An 18,050-nucleotide genomic window follows, 5' to 3' on the forward strand; every position below is an offset into this window, starting at 1 on the left:
CCAAAGCCGTTTTAAACAATGTTTGACCCAAATTCTTCGATTTTAGACACTGAAATCTTGATTTACGAGAACTTTTCACATCTGTTCAAGTACTCGTGCAGACCATAACATGATCTCTCGAAAGTCAATGCTCAAAGTTTATAGCTATTTTCTGTGAATTTTTGAGTCAACGACTGATGCAAATTACCAGGATACTCGATCAAATCTGCGAAGTTCTGGTCCAAAGAATCGTAATTGTTCATTAATCTTCAAGAAATAACTGGTTACGTTTCTTCCTCTGAAGTTGATATTACTTGAACTGCCTGCAACTGTTTGCGAGATGTAAGCGCCATTAACAATTCCAGCATTCTAACTACCGTTTTGTCTCAAATTCAGAACATGACTTTTGTTCCGAACAGAAGCAATTTCAAAGGTAGGAAATTATATTTTCACATCTACTAACTATCATAAAAGGATTGACCATTATGTGAAGAAATTGGAGTGGTTTCCTTGAAAAATCTCCATAAAAAGTAGTTTGTTCTGAATATTAGTCATGATTAGAATTTGAGACAAAATGGTATGTTGTTCAGCGTTTGATTGCTAATAATATACCATAGGGCGTTCTAACCCTCGTCTAGATATCTGCGCAGAAAAATCTTAGAGCATTCGTTATCCGTCGTTCAAATAACAAACGTCAGTGTCGCTTAGGTCATCTTTGCGAACATGTGCAATGAATTGGTATACTGAGTTTAGAGTCTGCTTGAGTATAAACTGCACGCTTCTACAGGGGATAGGCAAAATGATTGAGATAGGCAAAATTTTGCCCAAATTCAAATGCTTATAACTTTATGAAAAATGAATGAAATTGGATGCATCTGGAAGCAGTCAACGGCAAATTTGGTCCAGTTTTAGGAACTTCCTTGGCCATGCATATTGGCCACTGGACACCGGAGATGTTCCGGATTTTCTGAGGTCATGTCCAAATGTCATTTTTTTCTGTCGCTTGTATTTTTGTGCGGTGTAAAGTTAGATAGATGTTTGCAATTTTCCTAGAAACTAGAACTAATAGGAAGTTGAATGCCACCGGACGCATTAAGATTGGTTGGAAATCTTCAGAAATATGACCATTTCCGTAAAACTGGTTTCGGAAAGCATGGTCAGTCATGTTTGTATTTCCAACCATGTAAATATTATCCGGAGCTATATCCAAGTGGACATCAACCTTAAAAATGATGTTTCCTGCAGCGTATTCAGAACCATTAGATGCACAGACCACTCTATAGAAGGTTCCAGGTGCCCTGGGGGAAGTGGTCAATTAGGAACATATCTGGAACCATATCAATATGGGCATCAAACTTCATGATTTTCAAAGGTTATGCTTTCCGAAGCATTTCCAGCACCACCGGCTGCCATGACCACTTTATAGTAGATTCCAGGTGCCCCGGGGATGTGGCCAATTCAAAACATGTCCGAAAACACATCAATATGGGTAAAAACATCAAGATTTTAGAAGGTGATGCTAATAGAAGTATTTACAGCGCAACTTATTTATATGACCACTGTATAGTAGGTTCCATGGGCCCTGGGGGATGAGGTCATGTTTCGAGTTGGCCACATCTCTAGGAGCCCCTGGAATATACTATAGAGTGATTATTATATCTTGTGGTTCTGAAAATGCTCGCCATTTTCCAAGTCACATGGATCTTACTGTTTATGGTAGAATGTGATTCTAAACAGATGAACGGACATGTTCCGAATCGGCCACATCCCCCGGGGCACCTGGAACGTTTTATAGAGTGGTCTGTGCATCTAATGGTTCTGAATACGCTGCAGGAAACATCATTTTTAAGGTTGGTGTCCGCTTGGATATAGCTCCGGATAATATTTACATGATTGGAAATACAAACATGACTGACCATGCTTTCCGGAACCAGTTTTACGGAAATGGTCATATTTCTGAAGATTTCCAACTAATCTTAATGCGTCCGGTGGCATTCAACTTCCTATTAGGGAGCCGGATCCTATTCTTGGCACTTTTGATTCACCTCGGCCGTTGGGTTTTTTGAAAGCTACTGAAATCATATTTGGCCACAATATGCGTCGCATTGATGTGCTTCTTATTGCAAAGTTTCAGAAAATTCGACCCACAAAAACCCCCCATGTCAAAGTGAATCATGGAAGTGCCCAAGTAGCTCTGCACCCTAGTTCTAGTTTCTAGGAAAATTTCAAACATCTATCTAACTTTACACCACACAAAAATACAAGCGACAGAAAAAATGACATTTGGACATGACCTCAGAAAATCCGGAACATCTCCGGTGTCCAGTAGCCAATATGCATGGTCAAGGAAGTTCCTAAAACTGGACCAAATTTGCCGTCGACTGCTTCCAGATGCATCCAATTTCATCCATTTTTCATAAAGTTATAAGCATTTGAATTTGGGCAAAATTTTGCCTATCTCAATCATTTTGCCTATCCCCTGTACATCTAGAGGCTTGTAGATCTGAAGGTCAAGAGTGTTTGTATAAACTCACATACTTCTTCCTCTTTTTGGCGTTACGTCCTCCTGGGACAAAGCCTACTTCTCAGCTTAGTGTTCTAAAGAGCACTTCCACAGTTATTAACTGAGAGTTATTTTTTGCCAAAGTTGCCATTTTCGCATTCGTATATCGTGTGGCAGGTACGATAATGCTTTATGCCCAGGGAAGTCAAGGAAATTTCCATTACGATTCTGGATCGACCGGGAATCAAACCCAGCATGGCTTTGCTTAGTAGCTGCGAACTCTAACCACTCGGAAAAGGAAAGCCCCCGAACTTACATACTAATTACTGATCCATCTCCAGATGTGACAAAGTGTTTGACAAATATATCACAACAGAATTACAATTATCATATAACAATTACTTATTAAGCACACTGACTCCTCAACGGCCTTAGTTATTTGGGGGTACACCAAATGAATTAGACTGTTATAATTCAAGGAATTCTTTAATTTGAAATAACTAAAAGACAATCTAACATTCAATCTTATTTCGCAATAAAAAAATGTCCTTGACAACTATTTTAAAACAATCCAAAAAATAGTATCCAAGAAACGGTTCGACATTGCGCCAACTATAATGAATTAATTGGAAAGTTTGCACACAATTCGCCAACTCATCAATCGAAGGGAACAAGTATGCATGTATGTATTTATCCTTCTCCAATCATCATTAAATGCAGGGCCACCGACATTACCATAGTCATTCGAGTTGTTTTCTTTCAATCACATTTCCATCAGGTAAACCCCACATAAAAAAAAACTAATAACCACGCAATTGCTCATTATTGGCACACTCACCTACCCAAATGGACAAAACCCAAAACCTACAGACCTAAAGAGCTGAAGAAAGAAGATGCTTGGCATGCTGGCCGCTTCTTTGTGTCTTCTTTCTCTATCTGCTCTGAGCAAAACTGCCAAGGAAATTTACTCCAATTTATTGTGCCGCAATTTATTAGCAATTGCAGCAGAAAATAAACTGCTCAGCGTGCGGTGCGCCTCGCTGAAATGCTTGCCGCCGTGACCAACCGCTGGCTGCCACATTTGACCGTTTATTTGATTTTGCTGGTTGTCGTTTTTTTGTTTTTTTTTCTCATGCTCATGTTCATCAACAACGGCGTATTGTTGGTAAAGGGGGCACCCTAACATGATGTCTAATGGTATACTTCAACTTATTTTTACGTAGGTTCGTTTTACGATCATTTTTAAACCCAAAATTCATATTAACGTTTTAACCCATATAGGCCTGAGTGAAAGGAAAAAACTAAAACTCTCACCGCTAAGCGAATTCTTATTGGATTTCAATTATTTTTTTGTTAGTATACTCGTACACATATCTTGTTTCTAAAAGTGGTCAAAGGACCTCATAAATGACCGGGCGATCCCTTTCCTGCATTTGATTGATCCTACACATGTCCCTTTTTAAGTCCCGGGAGGCCTTAAATTTACGATAAAATGACCAATTTTTATCTAAACATCTGTGCCAAGCTTATTGAAACGAGTTTTAGTTAACTGTAATGTTTAATATTCACATTTAGAGAATTTAAACGGTTTATTATCCAACAAATTTATAGTCGGCTCTTTAAGGCATTAAGTCTGAGTGACGACCACATCTGCTTTATTCAAAATGGTAGAAAACTCTTCATTTATAATGTAGAATACGGTGAAACCTACATGAGTCGATGTTCCATGACTCGATATCGACTCAGGGAACCATACTAAAAACAAAATTTCATGGTTACTATGATGGTCCCCTCAAACACCTTTTTTTTGTTTTTTTTTTCCTTTTCATATATGTTTTATTACTCGATACGATGGTCCCTTCAGATATCGACTCATGGAGGTTTGACTGCATCAGATCTTTTTAATTGGGCTGTAAATCTCGTTAATAAAGATAACAACAATAATAATAATAATATCAGATCTTAATGATTTATACGAATAACAATTTATGGCAGAAGAGATAATTCGGCATGTCCAAAAAACATCCCTTTTTCATCCGACCTGACATGGTGACCAACCGGAATAACTCTAGCCACAGGAATGTTCCAGATTTACTTTTCCTACTTTTAGAAAATAGATATGTGTACCAGTAAACTGAAAAACAAATTTGGATCCGTTAAGGTGAAACATCTCGGAATCCAAAGAAGGCCGTCACAATGGCCGACTTCTGACCCTACTCGCGTTTTCAAACCTTCTAAACTGGAGAAATAGTAGGTAAACGTTCCTGATCTTCTTATTTTAAGCTTTCTACTAGTGCACAAATCCAACATAAAAAGTGAACTGTTGTTGGATGCTTCCTTCGCGAGATTAGTGCTTTCAAAGTTTCAGTGCAATCTCAGAAGTTAGATTCCAAACTGTTTCACCTTAAGTATTCGCTTAGCGGTGAGGATTTTAGTGTTGTTGCTTTCACTCTGGCCTATATGGGTTAATGGATAATCAAATGGTAATACTGTTCTTTAATGTAGCTGCAAACAAATCTTATTAAACAGGAACCACAACACGAAAGAAAACATGAATTGTCATTTACTAATCAAAGTCGTATGAAGTTCCAAAATATTTTTTGATGTGAGGTTTGTGCTACTTTCCCCCGAATTCCAACTAAAGAAGGTGCATATCCGATTACCGGTTCCTTCACCACCATAAAATGCAAAAAGTTATGACAATTATTAGTGCTAAAAACTTTTCGGAGAAACGCTTCATTCGGGGAATGGTCTTTCGGGGTAAAGGGCAGAGTTGCTTAATATCAATCATATCAGCTGATGGCTGATGGTCTAATACTATCACTATCACTTGCGAGCTATCAATATCACTTTGATTTTACAACCAACAGCAGTGATGTGACATCGCACTCTAGATCATAATCACTGCGGAATGAGTGACCACGTGGTAATTATCCATGCCATTACTGTTTTTCAGTGACCAACAAATAGTTTCATTCTATCTGCAACACTGTCAAAAATATTGTACTGATAACTTGCCATTTTAACTGCTTAATTTGAGGCTGAACTTATGCCATCAGTGATATCCATAGTCTATCGCCATCAATGCACTTGTGATGGAGTAGACAGCATGATGTTGATGTGATATAGATTGATCCGAATTGTATCGCAGTCGGCCTGTACAAATCAGCAAATTTGAAGCGTTGATAGTGACAGCGAGCAACTCTGGTAAAGGGTCATTCGGGGGAACTGGCATTTGGAGAAATTACATTCGGGGAAAAGTAGCACAATCCGTGTAAGAGTGTGGCATAATGTAAAGTGACCAGACGTCCCGGATTATTCAGGACAGAGCAATTTTCAAGTTGACAGTATAGTGTCAATACTTTTTATTTCAGTTAACTTAGTATTTAGTATATGTCTTAGATTGGATATGAATGTAAATTACAAGTCAAATATAGACAGCGCTTCATTGGGGATGAGATCTGATAAGCGTCCCGGATTTTTTCCGGGACACATCTGGTCACATTATCATAATGGAATCCAGAGGGAATGATAGATTTAAGGCGATCTGAGAGGAAATTCGAATACGATAAGGTAGGGATTAAAAAGGGGTAACAGAACGAGAATCACAATATTTTTCCAAACATATAAATACTTTTATATTTTTGTATTTTTGTTCGCGTGCAGACCATCCCTACACGCTGTGTAGACTTCGTGCACATCCCTTGCAGCGCAAACGTCATCATCGCAGTCACGCGCTGCCAACATTACTCCACTTCCTTTTCCGCTAAGAGAAACAGAAAAAGTACAGTCGTCTGACCAATCGGTCGTAAAAGGTGTGCTCACTAAAAGTAAAATCAAAAGTAAATTAATACAGTCCATTTTTAGTTCGAAAAAGTAGTCCGCCGTGTTTTATTACGTCCCGTTAGCTCCCTCGCGTACATTTTGGACCTTCATCGCCGGATATTTCGCGAAACCGCTATGGAAGCTATTCGGAAACGCCGCAATGTGCTTTTCGAGCGCATGAAGTGGGAGCTGAGTAACGTGAGTGCGGTGGAAAAACGGAAGCCTCCTGTCGGCGAAGTGCAGGAGCGCATGCACAAACTTTCCGAGCTTTGTGAACAGTTTGATAAGGTGCAAAGTGAAATCGAAGATCAAACTGAAGCGATTGGTGAAATCAGCTCGATTTTCAACCACCGGTTGGAATTCGAGGAGTTATACTACCAAGTGAAAGGGCGCTACATGAAGCTGCTCGAGGAACATAACCCCCACGGAAGCAGTGAAGGAACAATCGTCGAACCAGCGGATGATCTACGAGAGGCAATCAGGTTGCTTCTGGATTCGCAGCGAATCCTAATGACGTCCCAGGCTGCAGCTTCGAACAACGTGTCGCAGTTGGCTGGCCAAATCGGTTCCGTGAGTCTTTCCCATCCGGTTGCTGACGCTCAAGCGTCCGGAGGCCAAGTTCCACTCGAAGTACGCTTGCCAACGATTGCCCTCCCGGTCTTCAAAGGCGACCGGAAACACTGGACCTCCTTCAAGGATCTTTTCGAAAGCTGCATTCATTCGAAAAACATCAAAAACTCCGTGAAGCTGCAGTACCTGCTTTCCCACTTGGATGGAGAAGCGAAAAAGTTGGTTAGTTCCTTCACTATCACCGACGCCAACTATGTGGAAGTATGGGAGAGGCTGAACGAGTTTTACGACAAGAAGAAGTACACCGTCGCGGCACTTGTCAAGGAATTTGTGGACCAGCCGCCGTTTAATGCGCCAACGCTCATTGGACTTCGAAAGCTCGTTTCAACGTCGGATGAAGTAGTGCGGCAGCTCAAGGCTCTGGGAGAGCAATACGAATCCCGTGACCCATGGCTGATTCATTTGCTGTTGGAGAAACTCGACCGAGAAACCCGTTCGTTGTGGGCACAAAAGCTAGTCGACGAGGAGAATCCTAGCTTCCAAGATTTCATCACGTTCCTTGAGCGACGATGCGATGCCTTGGAAACTTGCGCGTCCTTTTCCAAGAAGGGGGCCGACACCGCAACGAAGAAGGAGCAGGATTGAAGAGTGGACCAAAGCACGAAACCCGGTAAGCAGATTCAAAGCTTCCTTGCAAGCACTCAGCAGCCTTGCCCGCAGTGCTCTGAGGCTCACACCATATACCAGTGTGCCAGCTTCAAAAGGATGGCAGCGAATGACCGTCGAGATTTTGTGCAACGAGCCAAGCTCTGCTTCAATTGCCTTAAAGTGACCCATAGTGTGAAAAACTGCACGTCTGCAGTGGTGTGCAAACAATGCAAGAAAAAACATCACTCACTGCTTTGCACAAGTGGTGACAGCTCTGCCTCCGATTCCGGCCAGCCCCGCGAAGGACTAGCAGCAGCAAATCAGCAACATTCAGGTGAAGCGGAACATGCGGATTCTGTGGCATCATATGTCGCGGATCTCAAAACCAGCTGTCCAGTGAACTTCCTCAGTTTGCTGCCTACGGCTGTCGTTAAAGTGTTGGGGAAGAACAACGTCTTCCACGAAGTACGGGCAATGGTGGACTCTGCCTGTATGAATTCGCTCATCAGCAAACCAGCCTTCGAACGTCTTGGCTGGAAAGGCGCAACGCCAACATTCTCGTGAGTGGCATCACCGACGGGAAGCCCAGCAAGACAACAGGAGCGGTCACACTACAGATCTCATCGCGATTCGACGATCGTATCGTCATCGTGGTGGAAGCCTTGATTGTGAATCATCTGGTTCCGGATCAACCGAGTCAACATTTTGACATCGACACTGGTGCCTTAGACGAGGCATCACTCGCAGACCCAACCTACAACAAGTGTGGTAAGATCGACCTTTTCGGCTACCTGGTTGGTGGTCATTTCAACACGTCGCATGTCACCGAAGGTCGTGCGATGCTCGGACTAACAGCAACCATGAATCTGGATCGAACGCTCCGGAAATTCTGGGAGGTGGAAGAAGTGCCTAAATCCAAGCAGCTTACCCCGGACGAGCTGCGCGCTGTTGAGCATTTTCACTCCACCCTCTCTCGGAATGAAACTGGACGATATACAGTTCGCCTACCCTTCGATAGTTCCAAGCCGGAACTGGGCGAATCAGCTACCGCTGCCATCCAGCGGTTCAAGGCCATGGAGAGAAAATTCAGCATCGATCCAGAATTACAACAGCACTACCAGAAGTTCATGACTGAGTACGAGGCTCTCGGTCATATGGAGAAGATACCGCCATGCGAGGTGGCGGTCGCACCGGAAAAATCCTTCTACCTTCCGCATCATGGTGTGTGGAAAGTGGACAGCGAAACGACGAAACTTCGCGTCGTTTTCGACGCCTCAAGCAAGAGTGCTTCCGGGGTGTCACTGAATGATCGCCTGCTAGTGGGACCGAACGTGAACGAATCGCTCTTCAACGTTTTCACCCGCTGGCGCACCTACAAGATTGCCTTCTGTGCCGACATTGAAAAGATGTATCGGCAAGTTCTTGTCGCCAAGGAGGATGCCGATTTCCAGCGAATAGTGTGGCGCAACCATCCTGAGCAACCTCTGGAACATTATCGTTTGCTGACCGTCACCTACGGTACGGCGACCGCGGCGTACCAAGCTGTGGCGACCCTACAACAGGTAGCAGCTGATAACAAGGAAACTCATCCGATGGCGGCAGAGCGGATTCCGAAAAATTTCTACGTGGACGATCTGCTCTCTGGGGCGGATTCCATCGAGGAAGCCAAGTTTCTTCGCAACGACATCGTTCAAGTACTCAACGATGGGGGCTTCGTTCTGCGCAAGTGGAGCTCCAACGATCCGCAGATATTAGAAGTTGATGCGGTACAGGATGATCCCATCCACTTGAAGTTACCCCAAGAAGATGATTCCGTCAAAGCTTTGGGGATCAGATGGAACCCGCAAGAAGACTCGTTCTCCTTCAAACTCACGTTCGACATCGATAGCACAAATACCAAACGTCAGCTGTTATCCGATTCGTCGAAGTTCTTCGATCCATTCGGGTGGATCGCACCGATTGTCATCCGAATGAAAATACTGTTCCAACATCTATGGCTCTACGACTTGAGTTGGGACGATCCACTTCCTGCTTTCATCCTGGAAGAGTGGATAGCTTTGAAGGATACGCTGCACCATATCGAGAGAATCCGAATCAGAAGATGGATTCCGCACTCTGGAAGTAAGCTACAACTCCACGGATTCGCCGATGCTTCTGAAGCTGCATACGCTGCTGTCGTCTACGTGCGTACCGTGGACCAAGAAGGAAGAATCGAAACGAACCTTGTGGTGGCCAAGACTAGGGTGGCTCCCATACTCCAAATATCGCTGCCACGTCTGGAGCTGATGGCGGCCGAGCTACTCGTCGAGTTGATGGTCAAGGTACTGGAGTCGTTTTCACACCTAGAAGTAAAAATATTTGCGTGGAGCGATTCTGAAATCGTTCTGCATTGGCTTTCTTCGGTGCCAAGGAAGTGGAAGACTTTCGTGGCCAATCGAACATCGAAGATTTTGCAACATCTCCCGAGGAACCACTGGCGACACGTGTCATCAAGAGATAATCCAGCTGATTGCGCATCACGTGGCATCACACCTTTGGAACTCTTGATGCATCCCCTGTGGTGGAGGGGCCCCGGCTGGCTCTCAGAGACGGAAGACAAATGGCCTGCCCAACCAGGTCGTTTAGTTGAGGAGGACGAATTGCTTGAACAGCGAACATCGGTGACCTGCTTGTTTGCCAATGCCACGCCGCCCTCCAGGGGTGGTCACGAAACACTGACGTTTCTGCTTAATCGTTTCTCCGATTTGACTCGCATTCGGCGCGTCTTGTGCTGGATCAATCGCCTATGTCACAATGGTTTGGCTCGTCAACGTGGTGCGGCCCGACTGGAAGGACCGCTAACACCGAAGGAAATCAACGACGCCTGTTTGCAGTTGGCAAGAGCTGCTCAACACGACTGCTTCAAGAAGGAAATCGATTGTCTGGTCAAGAACGATCCACTTCCAGGCAATAGCAAGCTGAAAAGTCTGTTTCCTTTCATCGATGCTGATGGCACTCTGCGGGTTGGTGGTCGCCTTCACAATTCCAGCCAACCGTACGACGTTCGCCATCCGGTTATTATCCCGAAGGAGCACCAGTACACCAAGTTGCTTCTGACAGAAACTCATCTTCGAAATTTGCACGCAGGGCCAACTTTGATGACTGCAACGCTCAACCAGAGATACTGGATCGTTGGTTGCCAAACGGTGGTACGTAGCTCTGTGGCGAGCTGCACGCGCTGCTGTCGGTTGAAAGGGAAAACTGCCACCCAACTGATGGGAAGTCTACCTTCTGTCCGCACAACTCCAGCCCGTCCTTTCGTGCACTGTGGTGTCGACTATGCAGGCCCAATCCTGCTGCGCTCATCTAACCTTCGAACGGCAAAGACTATTAAGGGTTACGTCGCTGTCTTCGTTTGCCTTGCAACAAAGGCAGTACATTTGGAAGCGGTCTCCGATCTTTCGACAAATGCATTTTTGGCCGCCTTGAAACGCTTCTGTGGTCGTCGTGGTCTTTGTAGCGAAATCTGGTCTGACCACGGAACAAACATCGTGGGTGCTGATCGAGCCATCCGTGAACATCTGCAATCACCGGAATTCAACCAAGCAGTGAGTCGATACCTCTCGGATCTGAAAATAAAATGGAAGTTCATCACTCCATCCGCTCCCCACATGGGGGGGATCTGGGAGGCCGCTGTGAAAAGTTTTAAGAAGCATCTCCGAGCCGTGCTTGGAAACACAACACTTACATATGAGGAGCTTTCAACCGTCTTGACGCAAATTGAGGCGTGTTTGAATTCGCGTCCGTTATGCCAGCTATCATCATCGGTCGACTCATACGAGACCCTAACGCCAGGGCACTTCATCATCAACCAACCGCTAAATTTGCTTCCCGAGCCGAGCATCAACCACATCCAGGAGGGTCGTCTGAACAGATGGCAACGTGTACAACGACACGTGGACGATATTTGGGCACGATGGAGGAACGAATATGTTGCCACACTTCAACCTCGTAACAAGTGGCAATCAGTGCAGCAGAACCTGAGTTCGGGGCAGTTGGTCCTGATCAAAAATGAGAACACATCGCCAGCGGCATGGGAACTCGCCAGAATTGTCGCTACCCATCCGGATCAGTACGGTGTTGTACGCACAGTTACTGTACGACGTGGACAGAACGAGTATCAGCGAGCGGTGCACAAGCTGGTTCCGCTTCCTATGGATTGAGGCATCCGCCTCAAGGGCCGGGTGGATGTTCGCGTGCAGACCATCCCTACACGCTGTGTAGACTTCGTGCACATCCCTTGCAGCGCAAACTTCATCATCGCAGTCACGCGCTGCCAACATTACTCCACTTCCTTTTCCGCTAAGAAAAATAGAAAAAGTACAGTCGTCTGACCCATCGGTCGTAAAAGGTGTGCTCACTAAAAGTAAAATTAAAAGTAAATTAATACAGTCCATTTTTAGTTCGAAAAAGTAGTCCGCCGTGTTTTATTACGTCCCGTTAGCTCCCTCGCGTACAATTTTCCTTGGGGCTTTTTAAATGCCGCCTGTGAAAATTTTGTTTGATAACATAATCTTCTACCGGTTTTCTAGTAACAACAGCTAACTACAGTCGACTCTCCACTTCTCGATATCTACATCTCGATATCTCTCCCTATGTCGATGATTGCTTCGGTCCCTTCATTCTGCATACTATTTCTCTCTCCATATCTCGATATCCTCCTTATCTCGATATCTCCATATCTCGATGTCTTCCTGTTGATTGCTTGTTCCCAATTTTCTTTCCATATGTCGATATGAACATTATCAAAGATTACTAGACCAGATTTAAGCAATTCAGAACAATTTAGAAACTTGAAATGAAGTTTGTTTGTTTATTATTTTCCTAGTAACGGAGTGATTTTCAATCTAGTGTTCATTAAATTATTGTTCTTTTTCTCGATCTCTCCCTATCTCGATGGTCCCTTCGATATCGAGATGTGGAGAGGCGACTGTATTTAACTTCCTTCCTCTCCCCGGTGGACATAAGGACGTGGCCGGCGCCGTTATCAATCGAAAAATATCAAGGGTAGTGTGATTGTACATTGAAGATGGAAAAAAGCTAAAACCCAAGCTTCATCTGAGTGGTTCTCTGTGCAATATCACCAAAGACAAATTAAATTGCAGTTGCTCAAAATTTTATGGCTCATAAGGTAATCTAGCATGCCGTGAAAAGTGTACTGCGATCTGTCAAACTTTGGTACCATTTGCACTACCGAGGGACCAAATGCAGTACTAGAAGTGGTACCCAATCTGAGCCCGAGTGTGACGGACCTGATATCACTATCCTGATTGATCACGGAGTAGCAACTACGAAGTGTATGTTCCATAAGTTGATCGTTGATCGATCGTTTTTCGCAATTATTTAGTAATAATTTGTGTTCCTCTTTCAATGCCGGTATAGGCTTCTGAGGTTTTTTTTTTCAAAATTTTAGATAATTTCCAGAATGGCTTAGAGCCAGGGTCCAATTGAGAAATTTTATTTTCAAATTTTTTGTTTCTTAATTGTGAAAAACGTTTTTTAATTTCTTTCTGCAAATCCAGCCAAATAATTTTCATAGCAGGATCGCGAGTTCGTTGAAATTGCCTTCTCCTCACGTTTTTAAGACGGATCAATAGTTTGAGGTCATCGTCTATAATCACGGACTTAAATTATACTTCACATTTTGGAATTGCAATGCTCTTAGCTTCAACAATGGAATTTGTTAAAGTTTCAAGAGCCTTGTCATTATCAAGTTTTGTTTGTAAAGAAATGTTAACATCAAGATTAGAGATGTTTCATATATATTCCAGTCGGCTCGAAAATAATTGAAAGTGGAGCTGATAGGAGTGAGAATCGCTTCATGGGATATTTGAAACGTAACAGGGACATGATCAGAATAAAAATCAGCATGAGTAACTAATTGGCTACAAAGATGACTAGAGTCGGTTACGACCAAGTCAATCGTAGATGGATTTCTAGAAGAGGAAAACATGTAGGGCTATCAGGGTATTGAATTGAGAAAGATCCTGAAGAGCACTCATCAAATAAAATTCTGCCGTTGGAATTACTTTGAGAACCGATGTTTGGCATTGATGTCACCAATGACAAAAATTTCTGACTTATTGCGAATCAATTTTCGCAAGTCAGTTTGGAGCAAATTAACTTGCTGTCCAGAGCACTGAAAAGGCAAATAGGCAGCTATGAAAGTATATTTACCAAGCTGTGTTTCAACTGAAACACCTAAAGTTTCAAAAACTTTAGTTTAAACGACGAAAACAGTTGATGTTTTATACGTCTATGAATGATGATTGCAACTCCCCCATAAGCCCCATCAAGTCGATCTTTACGATAAACATAAAAGTTAGGATCTCTTTTGAGTTTGGATCCAGGTTTCAGATACGTTTCAGTAATAACTGCTATATGCACGTTATTGGCTGTGAGAAAATTTTTCAACTTTTTATGAATGCCAATTCTAAGTGCTATTACTGCATTTAATATGTGTTCTTGAAATAAACATCCTCTTGCATTCGTAGATTTCACAGATGTTCTGTTGACACAATTATCAATTTTAATATTTTTAACGTCAATTCGTAATTGTTACAAAAATGGTCATTATCAATAAGTAGCATAGTGTAATAATAATGGAATACACACACCTAAATTAATTTACGGATTCCTGTAAAATCTCAACAGCTGAACAGTTCGGTGAAATAAATTAACGGAGTACGTTAAATTTTTACAGTATTCGGTGAAAAATCACCGTAATCCGTAAAATTTCGACGGAATTACGGTGCTTTATTTCACTGAACTGTTCAGCTGTTGAGATTACGGTGAAATTCACCGTAAGAGCTTAGTGTGTATGATTTCCCGTACACATATTCCTCACCATCTCATTGGAAATGAGCAGAGAACGACTAGCCTGTCCAAATTATATGCATGTTCAAGTTATATACATTATCCTATATCATAGTTAAAAGCAGATTGTTTCATTAGGATTTGATCATGTTCCAATTTTCAAGATTTTTTTAAATGTTCGTATGGAAACTTTTCAACCATTTTCTCAATGCCTACCTTTTACAGATGGGACTGACTTGCAATTCACGGCAATGTAGACTAAATGACTTGCATCACATTCTTCAACATTGGTGAACATTCGTTACGCCCCTTACAACGGTTGTAAAAAGAAGTCTGGCTGTATTTATATTTCATGAAATTGATTTCATTCCTCCAAAGCATAATTTCTTGTAAAAATGCCTCTATTCCACTTTGTCGCAACCCTACGCACACCAATGTCGTGCACTCCCAAGCTTTGGCGACCCATGACTGACCGACCATAGATGTAACGAGAAAAAAGCGCTTTATTTCGCGAACAAGAAAACGTTATGCAAAGATGAGCTAATCGGAGATCTGATTTAGTTAACATGTGTGTTTCTTTCTCGTTCTCTCTTACAGAGCCTATATCATGATCCCTCCGACTACGTCCTTCTACCAACAGCAGCCTCACTCGGCTCAGCAGTATGCAGCTTATGTGAACGATCCGGACAACCAGGTGCAGACCTACTCACACGGCGAATCCGGACAACACAGCCCGCAACCCGTCACTAGTAGTCCTCCGGCGCCGACACCAGCTCCACTTCAAAAAGCCCCTGGAGTTATTTACGCTTCACCATCGTCAACTCCGGCCCCCCATCGACATCAATCACCATCGTCTGAATTCTCCATCGTGAAGAGCGTTGAAACGCCAGTCTACTATTCTCCGGACAATCACCTGAACTCCCCTCCCACCATTCACTTCACACACTCACCCGCTAAACAAGCCATCCAAATCCACCATGAAACGCAAACCCACTATCCATCCCTGACGCATCCCAACAATGGAATCCTGAATTACTTCGGACTTCAACACAAACAACCAACCAGCCTCCTGGACTCTTACGTCCCAAGTTCTCTACAGCTTTCGCCCGTCAAACAGTTCCCATATCCATCCAAACCCGCCCCAATTTATCGTCCTTCGCTACAACACTTCCACCATCATCACGCTCCCACCCACCAACAGCTGTTCTACCAACCAACTTACCCAGTCTCCCATTCTGCCTACCCCCTCTATCCATCTCACACTCCTTCCCTCCAACCTCAACAGATTCCCTCCGCCTCAGCTCCAGCCTACAACACCATTGCCTATTCCGTTCCTCTGTCGCAAACCAAAACCGTCACCCAGTACAAGCGGTCCCCAGCCCTAGAAACCGTCGCCGGAGTTCGATATTCCCATCCTCGGGCAGTTTCTGCTGCCGCTTCGTCGAAGTCAGGTGCCATCACGACCAAACTGCAACCGGCAGCCAAGTTTTAATTAAGATCTTACCTGATTAGTAGTGATTTGCGAAACGACGAAGAAACCTCGGAATGTGAAACCGTGCAGTTACTCATAATTTATATGATGGAATTAGATTTACTCTTACCAAATAGTGCTTAAGACACACCGACGACGACGATGACGGATGGCTTCCTTTCGCCAGATACGATGGGATCTTGAGATTTAGGTGCAGCTCAGCAGCGTTATAGAATTTAGGGAATGTATCCTATGCAAAGTGTTTGCAATTGTGATTCATCAATGTACTCAATTTTGTACAGTTGTTTATTTAATTGAATAAAAAGCTAATTGTTACCGTACCACAGAACTTTAAACAAACCAAAAATATATCACTGTCTTTGATTAATGTTTCAAGGTTTTCTTGAAAAAAAAAACTTAAAACTACCAAATTGTCAAAAACCCTGATATAAAATCCAAAATTGTAAGGGGCCGTTTACAAATAACGTGGTAATTAAGAAGAGAGCAGGGTATCAGCAAAATTACCACGAAAAGCTCTGTTGGATGGAGGGTGAAGCAAGGTCAACCACGTGCTTTAATCAGCTTTAAGAAAGTGTTGATTTAGTCAGGGCCGCATTCACGGGGGCAGTCTACCAACCAAAGCAAGCCTCTCTGTCATAAAATTACCTTACCCACAATAATACCCATACCCTCCCGTATGAACTGGCGTAGATGCAGGGGTATATCCGGGAAACTGGGTCAATTTGAAATGCAACATCGATTCCTTCCTCTTCCCCTCATTGCACAGTGGTCCTGAAAGCATATTCAAGCAAAATAATTATATTTAGCATTTTGAGAATGAAGCATTAGACGAAGACGGTCTTCAACAAAGTTTTTTGTATTGATTGGTTCCTATGTTTGGTGTTATTCAAAATTAGGATAGTCCACATTTCCATAGAAATGGTAAACCTCACTTTATTGTGTGTGAAAGTTAAGGTTTACATATTTCAGCCAAATAACAGGCTATTCAATTTCAAACAACATTGCCACAAAAGCCAACCTAGCTAGGTTTTTTTTTCTCGGACCAACAGTCTAAGGTATTTTAAAGGGGAGTCTTCTTGATGTAACAACGTAGGCAACCGTGCTTCGTACTTCCTTTCCACTATTGGACCCCAAAATCGTTTCCCTGAGGGTGGGCAACTCTGAAAACAGGTGGATGATTTCCAACCAGAGTGGCGCTTAAGCCATCCGCTAATCTTACCGGAAAGCGGAGTTCATCAAACGTTAACCAGTTATATTTTTAAAATACATCACAAATTGCGTCAGAAATTGTTTTTTGTTCAAATTCACGGAAGTAATATTCAATAAATATCAACAAAAAGTTATCGTGGTTTTGCCTAATGGTGGAGAAGGACTACGAATGGATACCGGTGATGCATCACTTTGTAATTATAACACTTTGCTTTAGTTCTAAAGATGGTCACGGAAGGTGAACCTTCTTCATCAATGTCCGAAGTTGGAATCGTCTTTATTCAATCATATACTTCAAACGTAAACATAACAATCAAGAAAAGACCGAAAGTTCCTGGTTCATAGTTTACCAAAACTAGGTTAAACAACATCGGCACCAAATTCCAATGTGTCAAATATTTATAAACTTTCGCGTGGTGTTGTACCACACATGCTACGTTTGAGTAACATGTTATTGAACAAAACGCACTTCAGCGACTTCCTATGAATTTGATCAATTCATCTACTAATATTGAATACATTACTCAACACCTTCCCCTTTTAGGAGAATGATGTTATATCATTCTATGACCAAGTACTTTTTGTCTTAAATTTTTATTAGTCGATTTTTGTGTACAATTTGGTTTTGATTTGTAAGCATATTTTCTATAGTAACATTTGGGTCTATAATATTTTTAACAATGTATGGTCCTGAATATAAAGCATCTAATTTTTTTCTATTTTCGACTGTCAACCCTACTTTATCTCCTACTATTATTTCAATCGGTTTTACATTTTTTTGATTTTGTATCGTTTTCAATTTTGTTTGTTCCAAATAGTCTTTAGCTCTGTTGTAAGCAATTTTTAATCTGTGTTGAAATTCTTGATTGTAATCATCTACGTTATAAATTGGATTTATTTTTGTTGATAATAGTTCCTTATTATTTTTTTCTGATCTGCCAAATACTAGTTCAAAAGGTGTATAATTTG

The 18,050-nt window shown here is 42.5% G+C and overlaps 1 protein-coding gene across 2 annotated transcripts in view; it reads left to right on the forward strand.

The window, feature by feature from the left end:
- LOC5563631 (extensin-1) overlaps positions 1-16,190 on the forward strand; it is a 104,483-nt gene extending 88,293 nt beyond the window's left edge. The window contains exon 4 of one of the 2 annotated variants that reach the window (XM_021851611.1): positions 14,978-16,190. In XM_021851611.1, the coding sequence (XP_021707303.1) occupies positions 14,978-15,872 (895 nt within the window). In that variant the 3' untranslated portion in view covers positions 15,873-16,190. The remainder of the gene's footprint in view (positions 1-14,977) is intronic. The other variant, XM_021851610.1, reaches the window with a different exon arrangement.
- Positions 16,191-18,050: the final 1,860 nt, after the last annotated feature.

The sequence above is a fragment of the Aedes aegypti genome, chromosome 3 (genome assembly GCF_002204515.2).
Source record: "Aedes aegypti strain LVP_AGWG chromosome 3, AaegL5.0 Primary Assembly, whole genome shotgun sequence".
NCBI classification, from domain to species: domain Eukaryota; kingdom Metazoa; phylum Arthropoda; class Insecta; order Diptera; family Culicidae; genus Aedes; species Aedes aegypti.